The 23,419-nt window shown below is 36.4% G+C and overlaps 1 protein-coding gene across 1 annotated transcript in view; it reads right to left on the reverse strand.

Annotated features, from left to right (window-relative positions):
- The window catches only part of CDKAL1 (CDK5 regulatory subunit associated protein 1 like 1), a 725,954-nt gene that overhangs the window by 371,040 nt on the left and 331,495 nt on the right, over positions 1 to 23,419 (reverse strand). Inside the window, exon 9 of the mRNA XM_023209761.2 lies at positions 18,806 to 18,909. Within this exon, the coding sequence (XP_023065529.2) occupies positions 18,806 to 18,909 (104 nt within the window). The remainder of the gene's footprint in view (positions 1 to 18,805; positions 18,910 to 23,419) is intronic.

Raw genomic sequence — 23,419 nt, forward strand, 5'->3', positions numbered from 1 at the left:
CAGTTCCACTAAGGGCTTCTCTCAAAATGATCCAACTGACAAAATGACCCGAGTTATCATAATAAACTAAAGTGCACTATAGCAACAAATGCATTTGCAATACCAACTATCTGAGCCCAACATTTTTCCTGAGGAACAGCATGCTATAGTGCAAAGTGCAGAGGCCAATCAATCAGGAAATCTCAATTTTAATACTCTTCCTCAGATTCTAAGTGTAACCTCTCTGTGCTTCAGCAAAACAGAGATAACAAGCACCAGCAGCAATAATTCACAAGGTGAATATAAAGATGAAATGAAAAGCTAGATGTAAAAGTGCAAGGAAAATTATTTTATACACACTTCTTAGATAATTTTATTTATATAAGGATCATAAAACAGCATAATGCCTGAATTGTATTTATAATCACACCTGTGCTCACAGAAAACAATCATCATACATAAGAAAATAATAAAAATAAAGTAAGAGATAAAATCCGCCACGTGCTATTTTATGTTTATTGATGGTAGGATATAATAAATAGCATGCAGCATGTACATTTTTTACTTATTTAGGGATGATAGTTTTGATTTTTGAAATCGATGTTTAAAAATACTTAGCAATAGAATGGCTTATCATAAAATGTCAAGAAATAGCTGATACTCAATTTGAGAAATACCATTTTACCTAAAAATTGGTCCAAGTTTCCATTTAGTTTGCTCTTTATTTATTCTGAACAAGCCAGCCATCATTACATAGCACTTTATTTTTTAGCAATTTTATATTTTATGAAGAGAAAAATATATTTGTTTCATAACCTGTTATCAGTCACAGTTAGAAATCACAAATTGCTTCTTCTAATGTTCCAGAATTCATAATAGAAAATGTAAAATGTAAACATCATTTCACGATCAGAAACCCTCCACTTAATAGGCACTTGACAAATGTTTGTTAAATAAACAAATAATAGTAGTAACAATTAGGATTAACATGCACACTAACCTTGGCTAATGTGCTTGAAAAAAACTCAATAATTTGCTTGTATTAACTCAAAGTAAGCTCTTTTAAATGTCACCATTTTAAATCTAGAAACACAATAAAATGCAAAATGTCAGTTGATGTAGTAAAAACATTACAGATTTTCACAATTCATGAGGAAAGTGATATTTTTCATGTGACTGCAATACTTATGAATTAATTTAGTTACAGATACATTATTGCTGAAAACATTCAAATGCTGGGCTAATACGGTAAGTGAAATTATTTTAAAATCTTTATTCAATTTATTCTCCAGTTAACATAGTGCCAAATTTCTCCTAACCTCTCCCCTTCTTTTACTAAAACAAATTACATAAGTGAATTACATCTCCAAGTCAGTACGACTATAAATGATGATCAGACCACTGCATATAAGTTATTTCAAGTCTGAAAAAGCACAGATGTAACCAGAGTGAACAACTATAAATGTAAAAACAATCCAATTTTCAAAGGAAATGTATTTTCTTTTTAAGTCCAGTTTTCTTCAACATTTTGTATATAAATGATTCCCTTCATTTCAAATATTACCTAGTTTGGCATTATTTGCTTACATATTACAGTATGGGTATACATTAATATTCATAAAAATATATAGTCTTAACTGTGCCCAATCCATATTATCCTCCTTAAATTACCTCACATCTGTGAACAATCCATTTTTCTCATTACCAATTATGGGTGCTAGCTGGGTATTCCTTTAAAATCAAGGATCCAGAGCCAGACATTTACAACACTCATTCTGAGAATGTTCGCTGCTTCCAATCAGTAAGGCAATGGATGAAGTTTCCATTTTACAGTTCTGAGAATCATAGAGGCATGCATGCATACATTCATTCATAAAAACATGTATTGAACATTAATAGTGATACAAAGATAAGTATGACCCAAGGGGTCTTTACTGAAGAGGAGGTAGAAGATATAAACATCTAAACAAATCACTTTGTTTAAATGTAGTCAGGGCTGTTGATGATGTACGAAGAAAAAATCACATGGTGATTGGAAAACCAATTATGTGGTACGGAATGAAGAGAGATGATAGCTGAAGAGAATTGAGATCAAAATACAAAGGGCCACAAGCATCATGACATCCTACAGGCCAATTCTACGAAGTGGGACCCACGCACCAGCAGTATCAGCATTACCTGGTAGCTTAAAAATGCAGACACTCACACCCCACACGGGACCTACCCAAACAAAATTTGCATGTTAACAAAATTCCCAGGCGATCTGTATGCACTTTATAAACATGCATATGGTTCAGTGTTTCTTTTTTTTTTTTTTTTGAAACGAAGTTTTGCTCTTGTTGCCTAGGCTGGAGTGCAATGGCGCAATCTCAGCTCACCGCAACCTCCACCTCCCGGGTTCAAGCGATTCTCCTGCCTCAGCCTCCTGAGTAGCTAGGATTACAGGCACCTGCCACCATGCTCAGCTAATTTTTGTATTTTTAGTAGAGATGGGGTTTCTCCATGTTGGTCAGGTTGGTCTCAAACTCCTGACCTCAGGTGACCCACCCACCTCAGCCTCCCAAAGTGCTGGGATTACAGGCATGAGCCACCTCGCCTGGCCTGTGTTTCTTCTTAAATGAAGCCCAGGCGTAGCTATGTGAGAGTATGTGGGTCTATGCACACACACATACACAAAAGTTGGAAAGAAGACAAGGCAGAAAGAATGCCAACAGTCATTTCTTAGGTGGTGACTTATTTTCTCCTGTTCCTCCTTTCTCCTTCTTGCTCTCTTGTTAATCATTAAGAGCAGTAATAATAAGAATTCATTTATTAAGCATTTTCCAAGTATTGCGGACTTAGTATTATCTTATTTTAATTTTCAGATATTTAGTAAGTATGCTTTATCCTTATTTTTACAATGGGAAAACTGAGGTTGGGTAAGAGTAAGTAACTTTCTTAAGGTCACAGAGCTAGAAACTATGGAAACAGAATTGAACATATTCTGTTTTTAATCAAAATGTCATAGTATCACAAGCTTAACTGAATCACTGCTCTTATTACTCCATGATATAAAGACTTACATGCTAGGCTATAAACTGTAAGCCACTTGGCCACTCACTGTGTGATTTTTAGCTTTCTCTGTGCTTAACAGTTCCTGGTGATATGCCAGTAATTGTTAAAACTATAATCCTGATATTACCACACATTGAGTTTCATGGAAAACATAGCTCAATTTATCTAACTAATCTTATGAGTTAAATGTAACAAAGGTATTATGATATTTTACTATTAAAATACATATCAAAAAGTAACAAAATATGTCTTGCTGCATAACACATCATACAAAAAATTACTGGCTTAAAATACTTCTTCTGCAATCTGGGATAGGATCAGGTGGGCAGGTCATTTGATCAATGTGGTGCCTGGAACATTCAATATGACTTCTCCATTCACATGTCTGGAGTCACAGCTGGGAAGCTAAAATTTCTGTGGGCTGGCTAAGCATCTGTCTACATAATATTGCCAATAAGGTAGACAGATCTCCTTGCAATGGTGGCTCAGGGCTCCAGCAACATCCCACAAGAACAAGCCGCAGCACACAAGTGCTTATCAAACCTCTGCCTGCATCATGCTTTCTAATGCACTTCTGGCCAAAGCAAGACACATGCGCAAGCCAGCTGTCATGGAAAAGTTCTGTCTACATAGAACATGAATCCTGGGAGGTACCAAGTAATAGTCTACCAAGGATTTTTGAAGTTTATCCACTTTTTATATAGAGAGAAGAAAACAGGAATTGTTGCTTTTCCAGATTTGTTAAATCTTAGATTATTTAAAAATATATTTATGAAATATAAAAGCAATAATGCAACATACAAAATCAACTAAAATTAAATATTTAAATAATTTTTACGCCAAAAGTGGGCTTTGCTCATGGCACATATGGCCTCTAAACCCTGAGTCAAGTCCAGCACTCCAAGTGGTAGATAACAGAACCCATTCAGTTAATGAGACCGGACCTTCTCTCATTTAATCTTCACATGCTTAGGTTTACGTATGCTTACGTTTATGGTTTCATATTCTGGCCCTGATTTCTGAATCAGATCTCTTTGTTTTAATGACATTCTGGGCTACCCTTCTGCTTTGGGACTTTGGGATCCACTGTTATTTCTGAGGTCTAATTATTCGACATACCAGGTGCACAGGTCCATGTGCAAATCCTCTATCAGGCCTAATTCATGAAACATGGCTACTACTCCTACCTCCACCATTGAAGCCTGTCACTTCACTACTGGCAAACATATTTAGGGAAAGTTCTTACCCTCCTAATAAGATGAGGATGTAGAGAACCATTTACATAATTTATATTTATGCTTTTCTCTAAAAAAAAAAAAAAAAAAACCCACACACTAAGCAGAATGTTTCTAAACAGATCTAAATTCCATAGGATTCTATTAATTTTTAAATTATTCATGTATTCATTCATCAAGATTTTTTTTTTTTTTTTTTTTTTTAGATGGAGTCTCGCTCTGCTGCCAGGCTGGAGAGCAGTGGTGCGATTTCGGCTACCCACATCCTCCACCTCCCGGGTTCAAGCGATTCTCCTGCCTCAGCCTCCCAAGTAGCTGGGATGACAGGCGCATGCCACCACGCCCAGCTAATTTTTGTGTTTTTAGTAGAGAAGGGGTTTCACCATGTTGGCCACGGTGGTCTTGATCTCTTGACCTCATGATCTGCCCCACTTGACCTCCCAAAGTGCTGGGATTACAGGCGTGAGTCACTGCGCCCAGTCCAGCAAGTATTTATTATGGGCCTACTCTATGCACTATGCCATGCCAAGCTCTAGGAATGCAATGATGAATAAAAAAGGTATTCTCACTTACTTCTCAGAACAGACAATAAATAAATGAATAGAAAGATAAATGAATACAAAGTACAGATTATGATAAATGCTTTGGCTAAGCGAAGTGGCTCATGCCTGTAATCCTAGCACTTTAGGAGGCTGAGGCAGGCGGATCACCTGAGGTCAGGAGTTTTAGACCAGCCTGGCCAACATGGTGAAACCCCATCACTACTAAAAATACAAAATTTGCCAGGCGTGGTGGCGTGCACCTGTAATCACAGCTACTTGGTAGGCTGAGACAGGAGAATAGCTTGAACCTGAGAGGCAGAGGTTGCAGTGAGCTGAGATCACGCCACTGCACTCCAGCCTGGGCAACCAAGCGAGACTCCATCTCAAAATAAAAGAGAAAAAAATTATGATAAGTGCTTCGGAACAAAAAAACAGAGTGATATGATAGAGAATAAGAGAAAAAATGTTCCCTTCAAAAAGGAGGTCAAAGAAGGGCCTTATGAGGAGGTAATATTTAAGTGGACACCTTAATGTAATAAAGACAGCCATGCGAAGACCACAGGAAAAAACCACTCAAGGAAAAGGAAATTGCTATATTCAAGGAACCAAGAAACAACAGTTGGATGATAGCAAGTTAGAGAAAATGCAACAGGATGAATTTGGAAAGTGCAGCCAGCTCACATGGGATCTCATGGACCTTGACGAAAAGTTGAACTGTATTCCTCTTCAAAGGCAGAACACTTCTCCTGGCCCTACTCAAGTTCTTTCTCTTCTAAGAAGCCACGGCTTAATCTTCTAGCCCAAAACTTCTCTTTCTGTAAACTCTCATACTCACCATCATTTCTTTCCTCCCATATTCTCTGAATTGTCTTTCCAAAAAGATGTTATCAATGCTATCACTGTTAGAGCTATTAGAGCTGAAGAAGCCACAGGGTAGTGGTGACAGACTGGCATTGGGTGACAGCAGCTTGGGGAGTCACCTCTTTGTAGGCTTCGTGTTCGTCGTCTGGAAATGAAGGGCAAGGGAACTGCAAAGCCTTCCTCCTATTCTGCAGTTCTTGTACTTATTCATAGATTTGTAGTTAAGACCATAGAGTCAGGCAGGAAATGGAAGAGGGAAAGCCAGGTGGCTTCCAGATTTCTACTGAAGCAGATCTTCGTAACACCCATTTTTTCTTTTTTTTTTTTAAGTTTTTTATTTTTTCTGAGACAGGATCTCACTTTGTCACCCAGGCTGGAGTGCAGTGAACACCATTTATTCGTTAAAAGAAAATTTTCAGAATATTAGGCTATCACATGATCAAAGAGAATCCATGAGCTTCAAAGTTAATCTACAAACAAATTTTAGTTTATCAAATGTTTCAAATAGTCAAATTTATATTTCTATATCTTAGTCAAGTAACAAAAAGTGACTCGTTAAAAAATATACATATATGATTTAATTTTTGATACTAAAAAATGGATAATATGCGATTCTTTAAAAATAAATTTTATTTTATGTAGTCTAACTACAGTGATATGTACTCATGGAAAATACAAAAAGTAGCAAAAATGTTTAATATACTCTTTGTCCCCAAGAAAAGTAACATTTTGGCTTAATTTCTCGTTTTTATCTGTTTTTAATTCTTTTTTATTTTTATTTCCGTTTAAAAGTAATTGTGATCATGTAGTACATATATTACAGCATTTTAAAAAATCAACATTATAAGGCATTTTCTGGGTTATTATCAACTTTGTAAACATTATTATATGCGATTTTATAACACTCCATCACATAAATGTATCAAAATGAAGCACTTTCCATACTGGAAGAACTGCAGATTTCTACTACAATTCAGATTTAGCACTTCTTCTCAAATAAAGAGAAATAAACAAAGATATACCTTATCTCAAGGAAATAAAGTTATCTTCCAAAACTACACAAATTTACATATTATTCCTACATATCTATAAAAACAAATAAGCTAATAACTTCATTCATGCTGATAAAAAAAATGAAGAATTATTTTCACAATACAGGAGTATTACTTTTATTAAGACATGGATAAGGAAGTTCAAGGTCCCTTTTTTCTTCTAATTATACACAGTGTGATATTTTGCTTTGAAAGGCTCAACTCAAATACCAAATACTCATACCAAAATACTGATATGTAAACAGAAAAAAAAAAGAGTCAAAAAAGAATAAAAAGAGCTAAATCCCAGAAAAAAATCTAGGCTAGTTATTCCCAAACTTATAGAGCTTTAAAAGTAAACATTCCCAGGCTTGTAAGCCTAGCTCAGTATCAGAATCTTTTGAGGTAGAGCCTGGAAATCTGTATTTTAAAATTCCCCAGAACAGGCTGGGCACAGTGGCTCATGCCTGTAATCCCAGCACTTTAGGAGGCCGATGTGCGCGGATCACGTGGGGTCAGGAATTCGAGACCAGCCTGGCCAACAGGGTAAAACCCCATCTTTACTAAAAATATACAAATTAGCCAGTGTGGTGGCATGTGCCTGTAATCCCAGTTATTCGAGAAGCTGAGGCAGGAGAATCACTTGAACCCGGGAGGAAGAGGTCGCAGTGAGCCAAGATCGCGCCACTGCATTCCAGCCTGGGAGACAGGGCGAGATTTCATCTCAAAAAAGAACTTCCCCAAAAAGAATGTGAAGAAAGGTCTGGTGTGAGAGGAATGGAGTTGGTCCCTATATCTATCACAGAGAGAAAACTGGCCCAGATTTTTATTAGCTCACATAAATGGTACATTTCTTCCCCAATCCTCTTTAATACTTCGATCAAATGTCTTGGTATATGTAATCAAGAAAGTTCTCTAGACAAATGTTTCTAGAAGTGGTCTTTGTATCATCTGCCCCCCAAACATTTGGAATGGTTGTTTTGAAAAATGCAAATTCCTGGGCCTATGGCAAGGCTACTGAATTGGGAATGTGGCCAGATATTTGCATTTCAAACATATACTTCAATAATTGCCAATAACCTCGATAACTGCCAGGTCCAGAGGTTATTCTCAAAGATGGAGGTGTTTAAAATCTACTTTTATAAATGATGACTATCTCATCATCGTTCCTCTTTCTTAACTAAAATTCAACAACTCAGAAAGATCTATGTGGAGTGTATGAGCACATAATCATTCATTCCTTATCCATTCATTGTTTCATCAATTCTTTCTCATTCTTACCCGATTATATTGTCACAGGTTAAAAACTTACCACCCAGGGTTCACTATTGTTCACACTACCAGAAATGATTTACTAAGAGGACATATTTTTAAAAGTCAGCAATCTAAATCAAACTTCTCTTTCTTATATTACAAATAACAAGAAATGTGTTGGAACTCACCAAGAGAAATAAAAAGCATGACTGAGAACAACAAATAAAAAGAAATACAGAAATTTATAACCTCTGCAGAAGAGCCAAGGTCCCACTAACAAACATTTATTTTTCCAGGCAGAAAATTTTGCTCGCCCTACCTGATATTGTGCAAGTATGTTTACTGCAGTTTAATATCCACACAAGCAGGAGAAGGAATTTAGTAATTTTTCAACTGGACTGAATTGACAGCCAGTGTTAGAAAACTGCAGACTCTGCGGAATCAATAAAGGCTGCTGGCATCACAAAGTAGTACTTTTGCCCAGAAAACATCTCACAAAGGTCGGGTTTACAAACCACCAGGTAGCAGTATCACTTTCACATCTTTCCAAGGCTATTAAAATTCCATTAAACAATCTTCCAAAACCAACTTGCAGCCTTTAAAGTTCTCCAACATCATCCCAGAGACAGATCAGCCTCAGTTCAAATGGTAAAAGCAAACACTTGGTTAACTCTTGTTCCTGGTCACAAGAATCATTTGTAGAATTCTGTTTAGTAAAGGTATCAAAGCAAATATATATGTTACTTATAACTCTAAGTGTGGAACTAGGTGGACATACCCTTTTGGTCAAATGTTAGATACTCGTTAACCATCAGATGATTTTGCAAAGTCAGTTATTTCTCTGTTGTAAATCTTGGAAAGCCACCAACTCTAAATATCTGGTGTTATAAAATCAAGCCCATGTCATAAGACACAGCATTCAATTGTGCTGGAAGAGCAGCTGAAACTAAGCAATATCTCTTGCCCACTTAAAAAATATGGTTTTTCCATACTTTTTCGTTATGGGTTTCAAGTCATACATGGAATTTCATCAGGCATAATCAATTCTAGATTAACCACTCATTCAACATTTATTGCGCACCTACTAAACCCATATTCACGCTGCCACATGTGCCTGACCCCAGTCCCCTCTTGGTTCAGTCTTCCCGTGTCCTAAAACACAGATGAAGAAATGGGAAACACGTGCTCCTGAGTGAGCAGCGTATCTCTCCACCTCTGAGCAGAGACGCATGGCTGTCACCAGACGCAGGCAAGAGTCTTCATTAAATACAGCAGTTTTCCTCCAAAGGGCATAAACTTCATTATTTGCTTATTTGATCTCAAAAGCAGGTGGATTTGCACTCAATCAAAGCAGAATATGGGCACCTCAGGATCTTGATAGAGAACACAGAAGTCTGTTGCCCTATTCAAACCAAACATCTGGCTGAAAAAAATTATGTTTATAGTGGAAAATGGGCAGGCTATTTGTTCCTTTAAATCAGTGGTCTCCACATATCACTTTCTGAATCAGCTAAAAAGTTTTTTAAAAGTATTCCCATAGATGTATACTTATTAATTATATTCATGTACTACTGTACTAACAAATACAACATGAAACATACACACACAAAAAGAAAAATTTAAAGAATGAGAAAACACAAATAAATGCAAATTCTAATGTTTTCTTCCTGGACCTAGCTATACCACCTCACAAAATGACCTACGGTGTACAAATCCCTAAGCTATTAGCCTCTACAGCAGGAGTCCTTTACAGCACCCAGTGGCTGTGGAATCTGGAAGTGGACTGGATTATCAGTGGGTAGCATACTTTGTACTGTCTTAGCACCCAAGAAATCCCTTCAAGGTGTTATGCTTTTCAAGACATGTGTGCAAGTTCTCTTTTTTTTTGAGACGGAGTCTCGCTCTGTTGCCCAGGCTGGAGTGCAGTGGTGCTGTCTTGGCTCCCTGCAACCTCCACCTCCTGGATTCAAGCGATTCTCCCGCCTCAGCCTCCCAAGTAGCTGGGATTACAGGCGTGCACCACCATGCCTAGCTATTTTTTGTATTTTTAGTAGAGATGGGTTTTCGTCATGCTGGTGAGGCTGGTTTAGAACTCCTGACCCCAGGTGACCCACCCGCCTCGGCCTCCCAAAGTGCTGGGGATTACAGGCATGAGCCACACGCCCGGCCGGCATGTCTGCAAGTTCTAACAAGAAACACCAAAATATGTAATTTTCAGAAACATAGTACGTGAGTGAGTGTTAAAGGGACGCTGCTGGGATCTACTCTATCCCTCACCACTCCCTGCGTGAAAACTCTTTTGAACCTAATGCCAAGCTGGTATTACTTTCCTTTAAAGACAGTAAGTGTTCAAGAAGCTAAGAGTCAAAACTGTTGCTTGATTTGAAATACCACATGTGTGATTATGGCCAGCTTTCCAGTGTTCCAATTTTCCACCAAGTTCCAAACTTTCTATTCTTATCTGTTTTCCCAGAATCTCATTATTTTAAATAACTTTTATACTTAACTGTATGTTTGTAAATTGTTTTATAGAGCACAAAAGAGTAAAAAGTAACTAAAACTCACCAATAGCAGTGAGGGATGACTGCACTGTGATTTTCATAAGGATAGATTTAAAAAGGTATTTCCAGAAGCAGCAGATTTTCTGTACTTTGGATTATATATACTCTGAACTATGAAAACTCGGAATTATGAAAAAAATGTAACAACTTTGGGATCGCATCCTTGTTTCCCATGGCAAGGATAAGCTGTTTGCTCCATTATCAGCAAACCTCTCCTTCTGTCCTCCTCATTGGCAGAAGTAATCAACAATAGTTTGTTGTATTGTAATAATGCACTGTTATCATACCTTTTCTAAAGCATGTGCCTATTAGCAGAAATAAGAACTGCTTCTAATGAATGCTCAATAAATAGTTGTTGAATGAATGGAAAAATAACAGCTACATAATTCCAATAGTTACCTTAGTTAAAGAGTCACCATTTGGTTTCTTTCTTTCAGAGACTTCAGTATCACAGAAGCCTCGGGATTCAGAACAGCAAGTAGATTTCATCCCGAATACTCAGCATAATCAATGGCAGTGGCTAACAAGAACTTAGTGAGAGGGATTCTGAGGAAGAAACCTGGTTGATTTGTAAGAATGACTTCTGTTATCCCAAATGTGGTGTCTGTTTTTGAATACTTCAATTTTCATTAGTCCAACAAGCTACTCTCTCTCTTAAACTAGGAGGGGATCCTTAAAGACAGGGACCATGTGGTTTTCATCCTAATTCCTACATATGCACAGTAAGTGCTCCATAAATGTCAGTCACCCTTTTGTGATGTCTTGGTTGATAACAGAAACAGCTGAGCCTTTTAACTTAAATAAGTACCTTTGGACTTTGAAACCATCCATTCACTATCTAGGGCGTATTAGCAAATTAACAACAATTGAGCTGCCCCTCCACCTTCCCTATTTGGCCATTATTTACTAATCAACCAGGGTTTCTCCTCAGAATCCTTCTCACTAGAATTGAGAGGGACAGCTCATTTTACAGCTTCAACCAAAAAATTTTCTAGAATAGTGGTTCTTAATTGTAGTTCTCACCTCTGACTATCACTGGAGTCACCTGTGTTTTAGAAAACGCAAAGCCCTCATCCATGGAAATTGTGATGCAATTGTTAGGGTTATGATGCAGACACATTTGGTTTTGGTTTTATAAGACTGCGAAGTGAGTTAAACAGCCAGACTGAGAACACTAATCTAGTCTACATCTATATTAGTTCTTACAGGCTAAATCCTTCTTTTACGGATTGACAATATGTATTAACATATTAGACAAAGAACCAGAAGTTCTGCCACGATGAATCTTGATTAATTTGTTTAAATTAACTTCCCCAAAATTGACCACGAAACCCCTTCATCAATAACCCCTATCATACAGGGGTTTTTATTTATTTATTTATTTTTGAGACAAAGTCCCCTCTGTTGCCCAGGCTGGAGTGCAGTGGCACGATCTTGGCTCACTGCAACCTCCACCTTCTGGGTTCAAGTGATTCTTCTGCCTCAGCCTCCCAAGTAGCTGGGGTTACAGGCGTGGGCCACCATGCCTAGCTAATTTTTGTATTTTTAGTAGAGAAGGGGTTTCATCCTGTTTGGCAGCCTGGTCTCGAACTCCTGAACTCAAGTGATCTGCCTGCCGAGACCCTCTCAAAGTGCTGGGATTACAGGCATGAGCCACGACTGGCCTATCATACAGTTTTAATGGAGCACAGCCATATCCATTCATTTGCATATTTTCTGTGGCTGCTTTCAGGAAGCTGAGAAGTGTGTCTGATTCCTTTCACTTTCATGCTACAAGGACAGAACTAAATAGTTGCAACAGAGACCTTATGGCTCACAAAACCTAAAATATTTACTATTTGTCCTTGAAGGAAACCTTCACCCCTCCTGGATTGCAGTGTTCAGCAATACCTTTAAAAATTAGAAACACTAATCTAAACCAGCAGATTCTGGCTGAATCCTCAAAGTTCTGAGGAAAGGCCTCATTAAACAGGGCCCCACTTCTACTTCAACCATGGTGGTCTGCCTCTACTTTTTCAAGTTTCCTTTGTAAAAAGGGTCCCCTTTGTTACTAAGAAAAGTTTAACCACCACTGACAGAAACTCAGACACCTGAATAGGCAAAGGTCACATAAATTATACTCTGTTTTTGCCACTGAGAGTCTTAGCTAACAGTCCCTGAAGTCACAGCAATTAATCTTAGCTTATTTAAACTGAGTATCTGATAAACAGCTATTTAGGCACTGTGTTCACGATCAAGTCACATTCATTATGTACATTACATTTATTTAGTTCTCCCAAAAAATGTCTTTTAAAGGTTACATTTTAATATTATATTTTTGGGTTTTGCAAGAATCAACAGAAGAAAAAGCTAGGTAGAGAATGTATCTTCAATTTCTATCTATCTTTAATCAAAAACATTTCTACTATATCATTCAGTGTCTCCTAGGAAAGAATGCACGAAAATAATTCTTCATGTTTAGTGCCTAGAAACATGTAGACTTCTCTTGGTAAAGTATATACTTTCTTTTACATACTCCTATCAGATTATATAAATCACTCTATTTCGCTATTCTTCTGAGGAGCCAGGACTCATCAGTTGTAAAATCATCTTCCCTCTTTCAGAACACAATACAGCATTTAACACGGCTCTTATTTCCATGGTCTTTTACATACAATCATTTAATGTAAGCTGCCTAAAATCCTTTTTGGAAGTTGACAATTGTTACAACAAACATGTAAATTGCATCATTAATCCTACAGATAACATGCATTTCTCAATTGAATACAGCGTATATGAAAAGATAAAGGAATTAAAGAGACATTTAATTTAACTGCTATATAAACAGAATGCAATTATTGGCCCCGTTTTAGTCTTGGGTAGAAATCAATGTATAATAATCATCATTACAGTCAAATGGTACTTGATTTAAAGTGTACAACTGAACAATTTTAAGCTTATACACAGAAAATCAAATATTGTTCATATTCTTTCCTATCTAAAAAAGTGGGAAGCAATGTACTACAGCTGCATTTCATAATTAATCTTATACATACTAGGTAGTATCTTTGCAAGTCTTGAAATACAGAATCCATTTTTTTAAATTCCAACAATAATATTGAAATCACTAGGCATCAAGAAATTTTCTTCCTGTTCTGAATATTTCATCCTAATTTATTTTACCTTTCCATAACCAGTTGATGCCACTTATCTTGCAGGGGCTTTTCAGATTTAGGAGGGAGCCAAAAAGTAGTAACACACAAATGAGATCCAGAAAAGCACACGATAGCTATAAAAACAGCTCATCCATCATCTCTACATTTTGATTCCAGAGACAGCACGGTGAAAGGTGTTGTTTCCACACCACTCACCCTGCACGTTTAAAAAGGTTTGCTCCATCACTTAAACAACTGAAACTGATTGATTAGCTGCTAGAGAAAAATCAATACAAATATCCTAGAAAACACTAGCTTGTAAATTCATTCTGGCCCCAACAAAGTCCTGGTCACCACTTGACATGTTTGTCTAGATATCTAAAATGCAACCGTGTCAAACCCAGCAAACTCAGCCCCCAAACACTGTTAATCCTAGGAATTTTTAAAACCTCAATCTCATCAGAAGGGAGGAAGTGAGAAGGAAGGTTTTGCAATGGTCTGTGAGAACAACAAGATGATACCCAGAAGTTACCTGGTAAATCTTAAACTCACATGCAGAAGTCACCTCAAAAATAAAACACACACTGAGAAGGTAAAAATAGTCAATTATGGAGGTTGAGAGAGAGAAAAAAAAAATGCAAGAAAACCAGTTAAACAGATGTAATTTATATAGAAAAGAAATTACATTTATATTTAAACATAGAAATATTTACTTTAGTGCTGTCCATTCAAAAGTTAACGAGCTCTCTCATTTTTTTGGCAGCTGAATGCATAGTCAGCATATTTTTAGTATTGTGGGAAGCCATTTTATATTCAGAATGACTTTATGATTATTTCAGAATCTCTTCTGAATGCTTCCTTGCCTTTGGGTTAGCCTTTAGTCTCCTAATGCATTAGACTAACAAGAAATACATTTTTATGAATATAAAATGCTCATAAGAACTTTGGGAGGCAAAGTGGGCAGATCACCTGAGGCCAGGAGTTTGAGACCAGCCTGGGCAACATGGCAAAACCCTGTCTCTATCAAAAATAGAAAAATTAGCCAGGTGTGGAAGTGCACACCTGTAGTCCCAGCTAATTAGGAGGCTGAGGTGGTAGGATTGCTTGAGCCCAGGAGGAGGAGGCTGCAGTGAGCCGAGATCATGTCACTGCACTCCAGTGAGATCTCACCTCAAAAAAAAAAAAAAAAAAAAAAAAAAGTCGGATAAACATGCTATTCAGAATAAAATTTTGATCCTATTGTATATTGTATCATATGACTGGAAATTTGGGTTCCAATCCTCACTCCACAGTTGATTTAGAATTTTAAAAAATCAATTTGTAATTCTGACATACAGGAGCCATTAAAAAAATTAAAAGAAAGAAAATGTCACTTTAAGGATGGGAAATTTAACTCCCACCCACAGAGTAGCTTTAAACCTAGTACTGCCTTTATTGGTGGCATATTTAGGTTTTTCATTATAGAGTAACTTTTCACAAAACCATGTTTGTTATTCATTATAAAACAGGCAATCTAATCATGGTAGAATGCAGAACTTAAGAGTTTCTGGTCTAAAGAATATTCCTATCACCTGAATGATTAAATAACTAAATGTACAAAAGTCATCGTAATAAGAAAATGAGTCATTTCTTCTATTATGTTTACTTTCATAATTATTATTTGCAATTTTAAAGCTCAAACTTAGGATTTCTATAACAGCATTAAAATCTCAATTTCTTTTGCAGAAAAAAGAAAATGCTACTAAATGTCTTAAAAATATTAGCTTATAGATTGATACTACCTATTTTTGAAAGGGATTATAAGGCTACCCTTAGCATGAATTTGCACTTCTCAAATTTAGAAAATGAAAGGTAACTGTCATACTAGATATCTATCTACAGAGAAATTTTTCATAAAACATAATTTAGACTCAAAAGAAAATCTGTCATTTGATTTTAGTCATTAATGTTTTTGCTATGGATGTTATAACACTCTTACCCAAAATCAGACTTCTCTTCCTGGCTTTGGATTTTAGTTTAAGTAATATTTCTTCTTCATAACATTGATATAGCCAATTACTTCATACATGTTATCTCAAATTCTTAAAACAAAAACATTAAATGTTATACTGATGAGAAAGCCATAAGCTTAAAGAGGTGAGACACTGTGTTCACATCATGCGGCTGGTAAGCAACAGTGCAGTATTTCAAATCTAAACTGCTTATAGCAAAAAGCACCAAATACTTGAGGGCTTAAAATTTTTCTGGCTGGGCGCAGTGGCTCACACCCATAATCCCAGCACTCTGGGAGGTCAAGGTGGCTTGAGACCAGGAGTTCGAGACCTGCCTGGCCAACACAGGGAGACCCTGTCTCTCTAAAAAATTTAAAAATTAGCCAGACTTGGGAGTGTATGCCTATAGTCGCAACTACTGGGGAGGCTGAGGCAGGAGGATAGCTTGAGCCCAACAGTTTGAAGCTGCAGTGAGCTCTGACTGTACCACAACACTCCAGCCTGGTTGATACAGTGTGAGACCCTGTTACCAAAAAAATAAATAAATAAAAATAAAAAAACAACTACATTTCCTGAACACACTGGGTTATCTCACAATTTAGCTCACCAGTTCAAAAACTAGTTTTTAGTTTCAATTCTAATACACAGATAATAACGTAACAGAAAAAACTGATGTTGCAAACATTCCATGGTTGGGAATAAAAAGATACTTATCTTACTGATGTTGGTAAGAGCAATCTTCTAATACTTTCTCTAAAAATAGCTACTACATTACTGCTAACCTCTGATATATTATTTGAATCACTCACCTTAACTAGTCCAACCCACTTGTATATGACAATGTTAACTAACTAAAGATCTACAGAAGCAATACACTGTAACTTGGTTGCTCAGAGGGCATCTCTAAAGATACATCACAGAGCTAAGGTGGATATTGTTAGAAAAAGTCATAATCAGTTTATACAAACTATGTTTCTGAGGCAGGAGAATAGGGCCTGGAGGCAGGGAACCTAAGGCCAATTCACCCTGACTTCCCTAGAACTAAATAGGAAAAAAAAAAAAAAAAAAAACTTTCCAGCCTAAGTAAAAAAAGGACCAGAGGTTACTTCCTTTGCAAACCCCCATATTTTTCTGCAGCACAGATGGGAAATTTAAAGTACCTCTTATTGTTGCTTTCTGCAACCAGTCAGACATTTGTATAAGCATGCAACTTTGTAAGTTCACTTCAGCTTTCCACAACCAATCAGATGTTTGCATAGGAGTGTGACCTTTGTAACTGCACGTCAGCCTCTGATTGGTTGCTTTCCACAACCAATCAGACTGACCGCGGGGCCACCATTTCATTTACATGGGGTGAACACCAAGTGGCCAATGGGAAACCTCTAGGGGGTAGCTGGATCCCAGAAGATTCTGTATCCGGGCCCCCTGAGCGCTGCTCAGACTCGCTCCCACACTGTGGAGCGTACTTTCATTCTCAATAAATCTCTGCTTTTGTTGCTTAATTCTTTCCTTGCTTTGTTTGTGCGTTTTGTCCAGTTGTTTGTTTAAAACGCAAAGAACCTGGACACCATCCACAGGTAATACTTCTGTTCTGTCTTCTTTTTTTCTCAAGTCATGTATAATTCATAAATGTGTCCATATAAAGCCACGAAGCAATCATATCCAAATGTTGGCGTAAGTTACAGGTGAGAATAGATGTAAGCGAGTGAAGAGGAGATTTTCACTTTCTACATGGTGATTTTACAGCTTTACATTTTTCAAATAAATTTTCAAGTAAAATAAAATAGACTTTTCAAAAAATTATATGCAGTTGCACTTAGAAATGCATGATGTTAAAAAAAAAAAGTACTAATTTGCATGCCTTCTAAGTTGCAGTGTTTGGTAGACAGATGTTTAATATCCCCATTATCTGACAGATATATGAAAAAACAAACACTAATTAAGAATGCCAGAAAATATTTTTTCAAATAGATTTAGTTTCTGGGAAAATTTTTGCCCCTTTTAAACAATCCTTGGAAGTACTGGTTATGCTGTAGTAAAGACAACCACCCAGGCTTTTTCTTAGATTAGACAATAATCTGGCTCTAAAAGGAGAACACTGACAGGAGTCAGTAAATTTCCTTTATTTCTCTCTCAATACTAGTTGAATGTGAAAGGAGGAGGGGACTGAGCTAAGAATATACAAGTGGAGAAAAACTGTTGGGAGGCATCAATAAATCAAGCAAGGGGATATTTTTCTCTATTAAAAGAAACATTCCAAATTCATGTTTCTAAAAGTTTTCTATAGAGTAAACAAAAAAATGAATTTGGAACTCATACTTTCTGAGGCCCAGAGTAGGAAGTATTGAAATTAGCACTCCAAGTTACTTGCCAAAAAGAAAAGCACATTGCCAATAACTATTAACCTGCAAGATTATGAGACAATAGATTATCTCATGTTAGGAGTAAAAACACACCACTGTTACAGGCACATACTATAAACAAAGACAAAAAAGGAAGTTTATGGTTTGAGCAGTTATATGTCCACACAACTGTGACTCATGTTAAAGATAAGTCTTATTATATGCTGAGAGAGACCTAGATAATCACATTTCCCAGCAAGTGATGATTCAGAAGTAGTTGGCCACCCCACACAAATCATTCTCATTAGGCCTCTCCCCCAGTACCACTCTTTACTGGTCTGACAGTTCTGTTAAGATGGTAGCCTCCTTTATTGGCTGATATGAAAACCTACCTTCTTCAAAGAAGTCTACAAACCCTAATTAGCTCCATTTTCTAAATGGTCCAAAAAAGTCAAAGAAATAGATGAAAAATCTGAGTATTTCACTTGTCCACAAAAATCTTAACAGACATCAGAGGCTCATGGATTTCATTTTATCTTAATTTTGTCTTTTCCATGGAGTCTAGAGGTGGGTGATAAAGTTCAAAATACGTCGTTTACCTTAGAGTGATAAGAAAATGGAAGCGTAGTAAAAGAAGAGTAATTAATGTAAAAATAAACTAAGTGATTAAATCTGGTCACATCTTTTATTAGTTAAGCTGATATATTTGTAAAACTCTTCATAAAACTAACGAAGTCGGTCTCTAAACTGAAGTATTACTTACAAGACTAACATAATTTACTAAGAAGACTAATTTCACATGTAATTCTAGAAACTCTTACCTTGAAAAGATTGTTTGGCTCTATCTACTAGTTCATCAATTGGATAACTGGCCAAATTTCCTCTGGCGTGTTTAGTTTTGCAGTAGGTACAAGCATTGAGACACCTGTTCAAATGATAACAATAAATAAGACTCAAATTTCTAAAGATAGCGTATACTTAACATGGGGGTACCTCAAAACATACACAAAAGTGCTCTTTCAGAAACATTTGCATAGTTTATACAAGAGATTCAAAAACCAAGTATCTACCATGTCTCAGAGTTATTTTATCTCTACCAGGCACAAAAATTTGTAATTTTTGTGAGTAGTTGAAAAAAATTTCAACTGCTCAAGAATGGCTGTACAAATCACATGTTATCTAGAAGTGCACATATCTATGAGGAAGAAAGTTTAAAAATGCTTACAATGACTAATCAAAAGAAATTCAAGACCTATATTACTTTTCATAAACTACTGACATTACTTTGGCCAACATAACTACAAAGTTCCAGTATCCCCTATACATACTATATTATTCAGAAAGGACACATACTCATTTAACTTTTAACTAATGATATAAGAATAAATAAGTAGATAATACAGCATTCTTATAAGAAAATACACTCTTAGAAATTTTTAGATAATCTTTTTTCACTCCTTGAAATCAGGAAAAAATATTAAAGCATATTCAATGAATAATTCTCTGAGACTACCTTAATGAAAGTAAAAAAAGTAGAATGGCAATATTAGCTTTAAAAAATTAAAAAATTGGCATATTTCCCAACAGTATTTAGACATGATATAGAATTGTCTTTTTTAAAACTAAAATATTGGTTCTACTGTTATAATATTAAAATATACCATAAACAAAATAATTACAAAATAAAAGACACAGTTACAAAATAAAAAATAGTTCTATATCAAAAAGATAAGGCTCAATAACGCTGAACCAGAGAGAAAGGAACATCTCTTCAGTGATTCGATTGCTATAATGAGTAGCAAGGCTTTAAAAAGACCATCAGTACACAAATGTTTTAAAATTTCATATTGAGAAAAATCGTACTTTTAACAATTGAATTTGACCCATCTGTAATTTTATTAATATATGACTTTAAGATACATATGAATCACTGTACTCAGCAGTCAAATATGCAATGCTTAATTTCTGAGAATTTTCACATGGGATCCTTATGTAAAGTAACATACATTTTAAAACGTGTTTTACTATTTAACCGACCACATAATCTTGAACTGCTAACACTCTTTTCCTCCTAAGCAATTTACATTTTTAAAATAAACGCAAATTGTGGCCTCTCTTACAAATAGAGGTTCTAGTCTCCCAGTTGTTATATGTCTTCTCTTTACATTTTCTGCCCTTTCTATAACAAGGGGAAGGAGAAACCCATTCTTTTGTCGTTTCCTCGGGAGAGTAACTCAATTTTGTTTAGCCCCTACTGAGCATCAGACATTGTTACCGATATTTTCTTTTCTTTTTTCCTTTTTCTGTTGTTTTGTTTTGTTTTTTTTAATAGAAACAGGGTCTCGCTATGTTGCCCAGGTTGGTCTAGAACTCCTGGGTTCAAGTGACCCTCCCGTCTTGGCCTCCCAAAGTGCTGGGATTACAGGCGTGAGCCAATGAGCCTGTTACTGATATTTTATATGCCTTTTCTCATTTAACCCTTTCAGAGTTGGGTTTCCCTATCTCCATCTTAGAGAAAAGAATCCACCTCAAAAACTCAGATAAGTAGCTTGCTCAAGGCCATGTAACAGCTGAGATTCAAATCCAGGTCAGTGAGATTTCAAACTCCAAGATGTTTCCATACCAAGCTGCTCTCTCCTACAAGAACTGAGCGCCAAACATCTCAGCTGCACAAACATGCAAATAAAAAGACCTGCAAATCATCTGACATGAGATATAAACTAATATAGCATATACATTCAAATATATGGCCAGTACTTATCTTCCTGAAGCTAAATATGAAGCTATTTAATTAAAATATGTGTTTCTCTCCTTTATTCTTTGGAAATCTAAGGTCAGGCCTCTTGTCCATCCACTGTCCTAAACCTGTCACTTTCACCCTTGTTTACAAGTTCTGGTTTTCATCCTCCTGCTGGTACTGTGTGAAAATGTGTCACTTCGTTGGACTTGCCACATCATTTTAAATTCCATAGCTCAGGTTCTCAAAGCTGTTTACTGGTACACTGGAAGACCAGGGTTCTCTGCTTTTTCCTCGAATGTCTTCATGGCCCAGTCAATGCAGCAGGCCCTGTCATGAAACTGTGATTCCCACGTATGACTGGCATTCACCTAAGTTAAATCGGCATCCTTCCAGGGAACATGTCATCTCTCCTTCTAATACTACCTCATTTATTGTGATCCCTTTCCCTTATTTGTCCTATTACCAATGGAAAGCTCCATAAATTAAGTGAATAATCTTAATGGAAGCTATTGCTCAAGCATTCCTAATCTGAAAATCTGAAATCTTCCCAAATCTGAAACTTTTTGAGCAACCACATGACACAACAAGAAGAAAATTCCACACCTGACCTCATGTGATGGGTTGCAATCAAAATACAGTCAAAACTTTGCTTCATGCGCAAAATTATTTTTTAAATATTATGTAAATTCCCTTCTGGCTATGTGTATAAGGTGTACATGAAACATAAATGAATTTTGTGTTTGGACTTGGGTCTCATCCCCAGGATATCTATCTATCTATCTATCTATCTATCTATCTATCTATCTATCTATCTGCAAATATTCCAAAATCTGAAGAAAAAAAAAAAAATTCAAAACGCTTCTGGTTCCAAGCATTTCAGATAAGGGATAGTCAACCTGTGCTAATATTTCTGACTTTGGCTGTTTCTGAAAAGTAACTGTCTTAAGGAACAGTGAAGCAGGGTGAAAGGGCAAGGAAGAAAAACAGGAAGAAAAAGAGAAAAGAAACTTATTTTAAAATTTATAACATAAATGAATTGATACATGTAAAATACTCAGAATGGTGTCTGTATCTAGTAAGCGATCAGTAAGTGTTGGCCACTGGTAGTTTAACGTGACTCTTATTAAACAATTCTGTGAGGAAATAATTATGCATTATCATATCCCAGCTGTACTTAACTTTATGGAACAGATGCGTTGCTGACAGGTTAAAAGTCAACTGTGGAAACCAAATCACATTTTCCTACTGTCTCACTTAATAAAGATGGAAATGTATTCCCCGTGGAAAAACACTAATGAAACTGTACCAAAAAATTTAAATAAAACAAAGTGATATTCTGAAACATTTATAATACTTAAGCAAGTAAGAATATTACATGCAGAATTCAAAAAGCTCTGTGTTAAACTGTTGCCTTGAGGTTAATTATAGTTGCTGACATGATAATTTTTTGGTTTTTTGTTTGTTTTTGAGACGGAGTTTCGTTCCTGTTGCCCAGGTTGAAGTGCAATGTCGTGATCTCAGCTCACCGTAACCTCTGCCTCCTGGGTTCAAGCTATTCTCCTGCCTCAGGCTCCCTAGTAGCTGTGACTATAGGTACCCGCCACCACGCCTGGCTAATTTTGTATTTTTAGTAGAGACAGGGTTTCTCTACGTTGGTCAGGCTGGTCTTGAACTCCTGGCCTCAGGTGATCCACCCGCCTTGGCCTCCCAAAGTGCTGGGATTACAGGCGTGAGCCACCACACCCAGCCAGTGATAGTTTTGAAGTTCCAAACTCTTTATTGTATAAGATGGGTTCATCCTTATCCATAGTTACCAAATAATACTGTATATTATCTCAAGAAAGTAAAAATTTCTTAAGAGCACATTTTTTGGCTGTTTGTATGTTTATTTTTAATTTTTGTGGGTACATAGTAGGTGTATATATTTATAGGGTACGAGAGTACACTTCTTTAAACTTGCTATAACAGTACCAATGCAAGCATTAAACTTGCTATTGTCTTTTAAAAGCTTTAAAAAGAAGAGATTTGTTATAATACACAGAAAAAAAAACATGCATTGTAAAATCAGAAAAGAAAGAATAAGCATTTTGATGCTATTTGGTTGAAAAACAGTTTTTCTAATCACCAAGAATTATGTTGACCAATCATTTCAACATAAGAAGCTTCCCATAAAATAAAGAAATTCACAATAGAAACCTTTAGAAGATAGTTTCAGTTATCTGTAAACAATTAAATAATTGTCTAGGAGAAAGAATACTGAGCCAGTTTCTTCAACTGTCAGAAAACAAAAGATCTTTGAAGGTTGACTGCAGAAAGCCAAAACCCAAATGAGATGGCTGCTGAACTACAAGGAAGATGCAAAATCCAAATAGGCCTAGACTGTCCTGATGGAAGGATAAAGCTAGCACACAATACCTACTAATCTTTGCACAGGTTGTTACATGGCCAGAGACCAAGAATGACTAAAACCCTCCAAAGCAGAGAGAGCTTAAGTATTTAATTTGGCAGTATAACCCAAGAGAGCCTTTTTATTATTTTTATTTTTTAAAAAAGGTTTTCTTTGTAAAGACAAGGTGTCACTATGTTACCCAGGCTGGTCCCAGGCTCAAGTTATCCTCCTGTCTCGGCCTCCCAAAGGGTTGGGATGACAGACGTGAGCCATTGCACCCAGTTCAACCCTGAAGTCTTAAGAAAC

This window comes from Piliocolobus tephrosceles, chromosome 5 (genome assembly GCF_002776525.5).
Source record: "Piliocolobus tephrosceles isolate RC106 chromosome 5, ASM277652v3, whole genome shotgun sequence".
Classification (NCBI taxonomy): Eukaryota; Metazoa; Chordata; class Mammalia; order Primates; family Cercopithecidae; genus Piliocolobus; species Piliocolobus tephrosceles.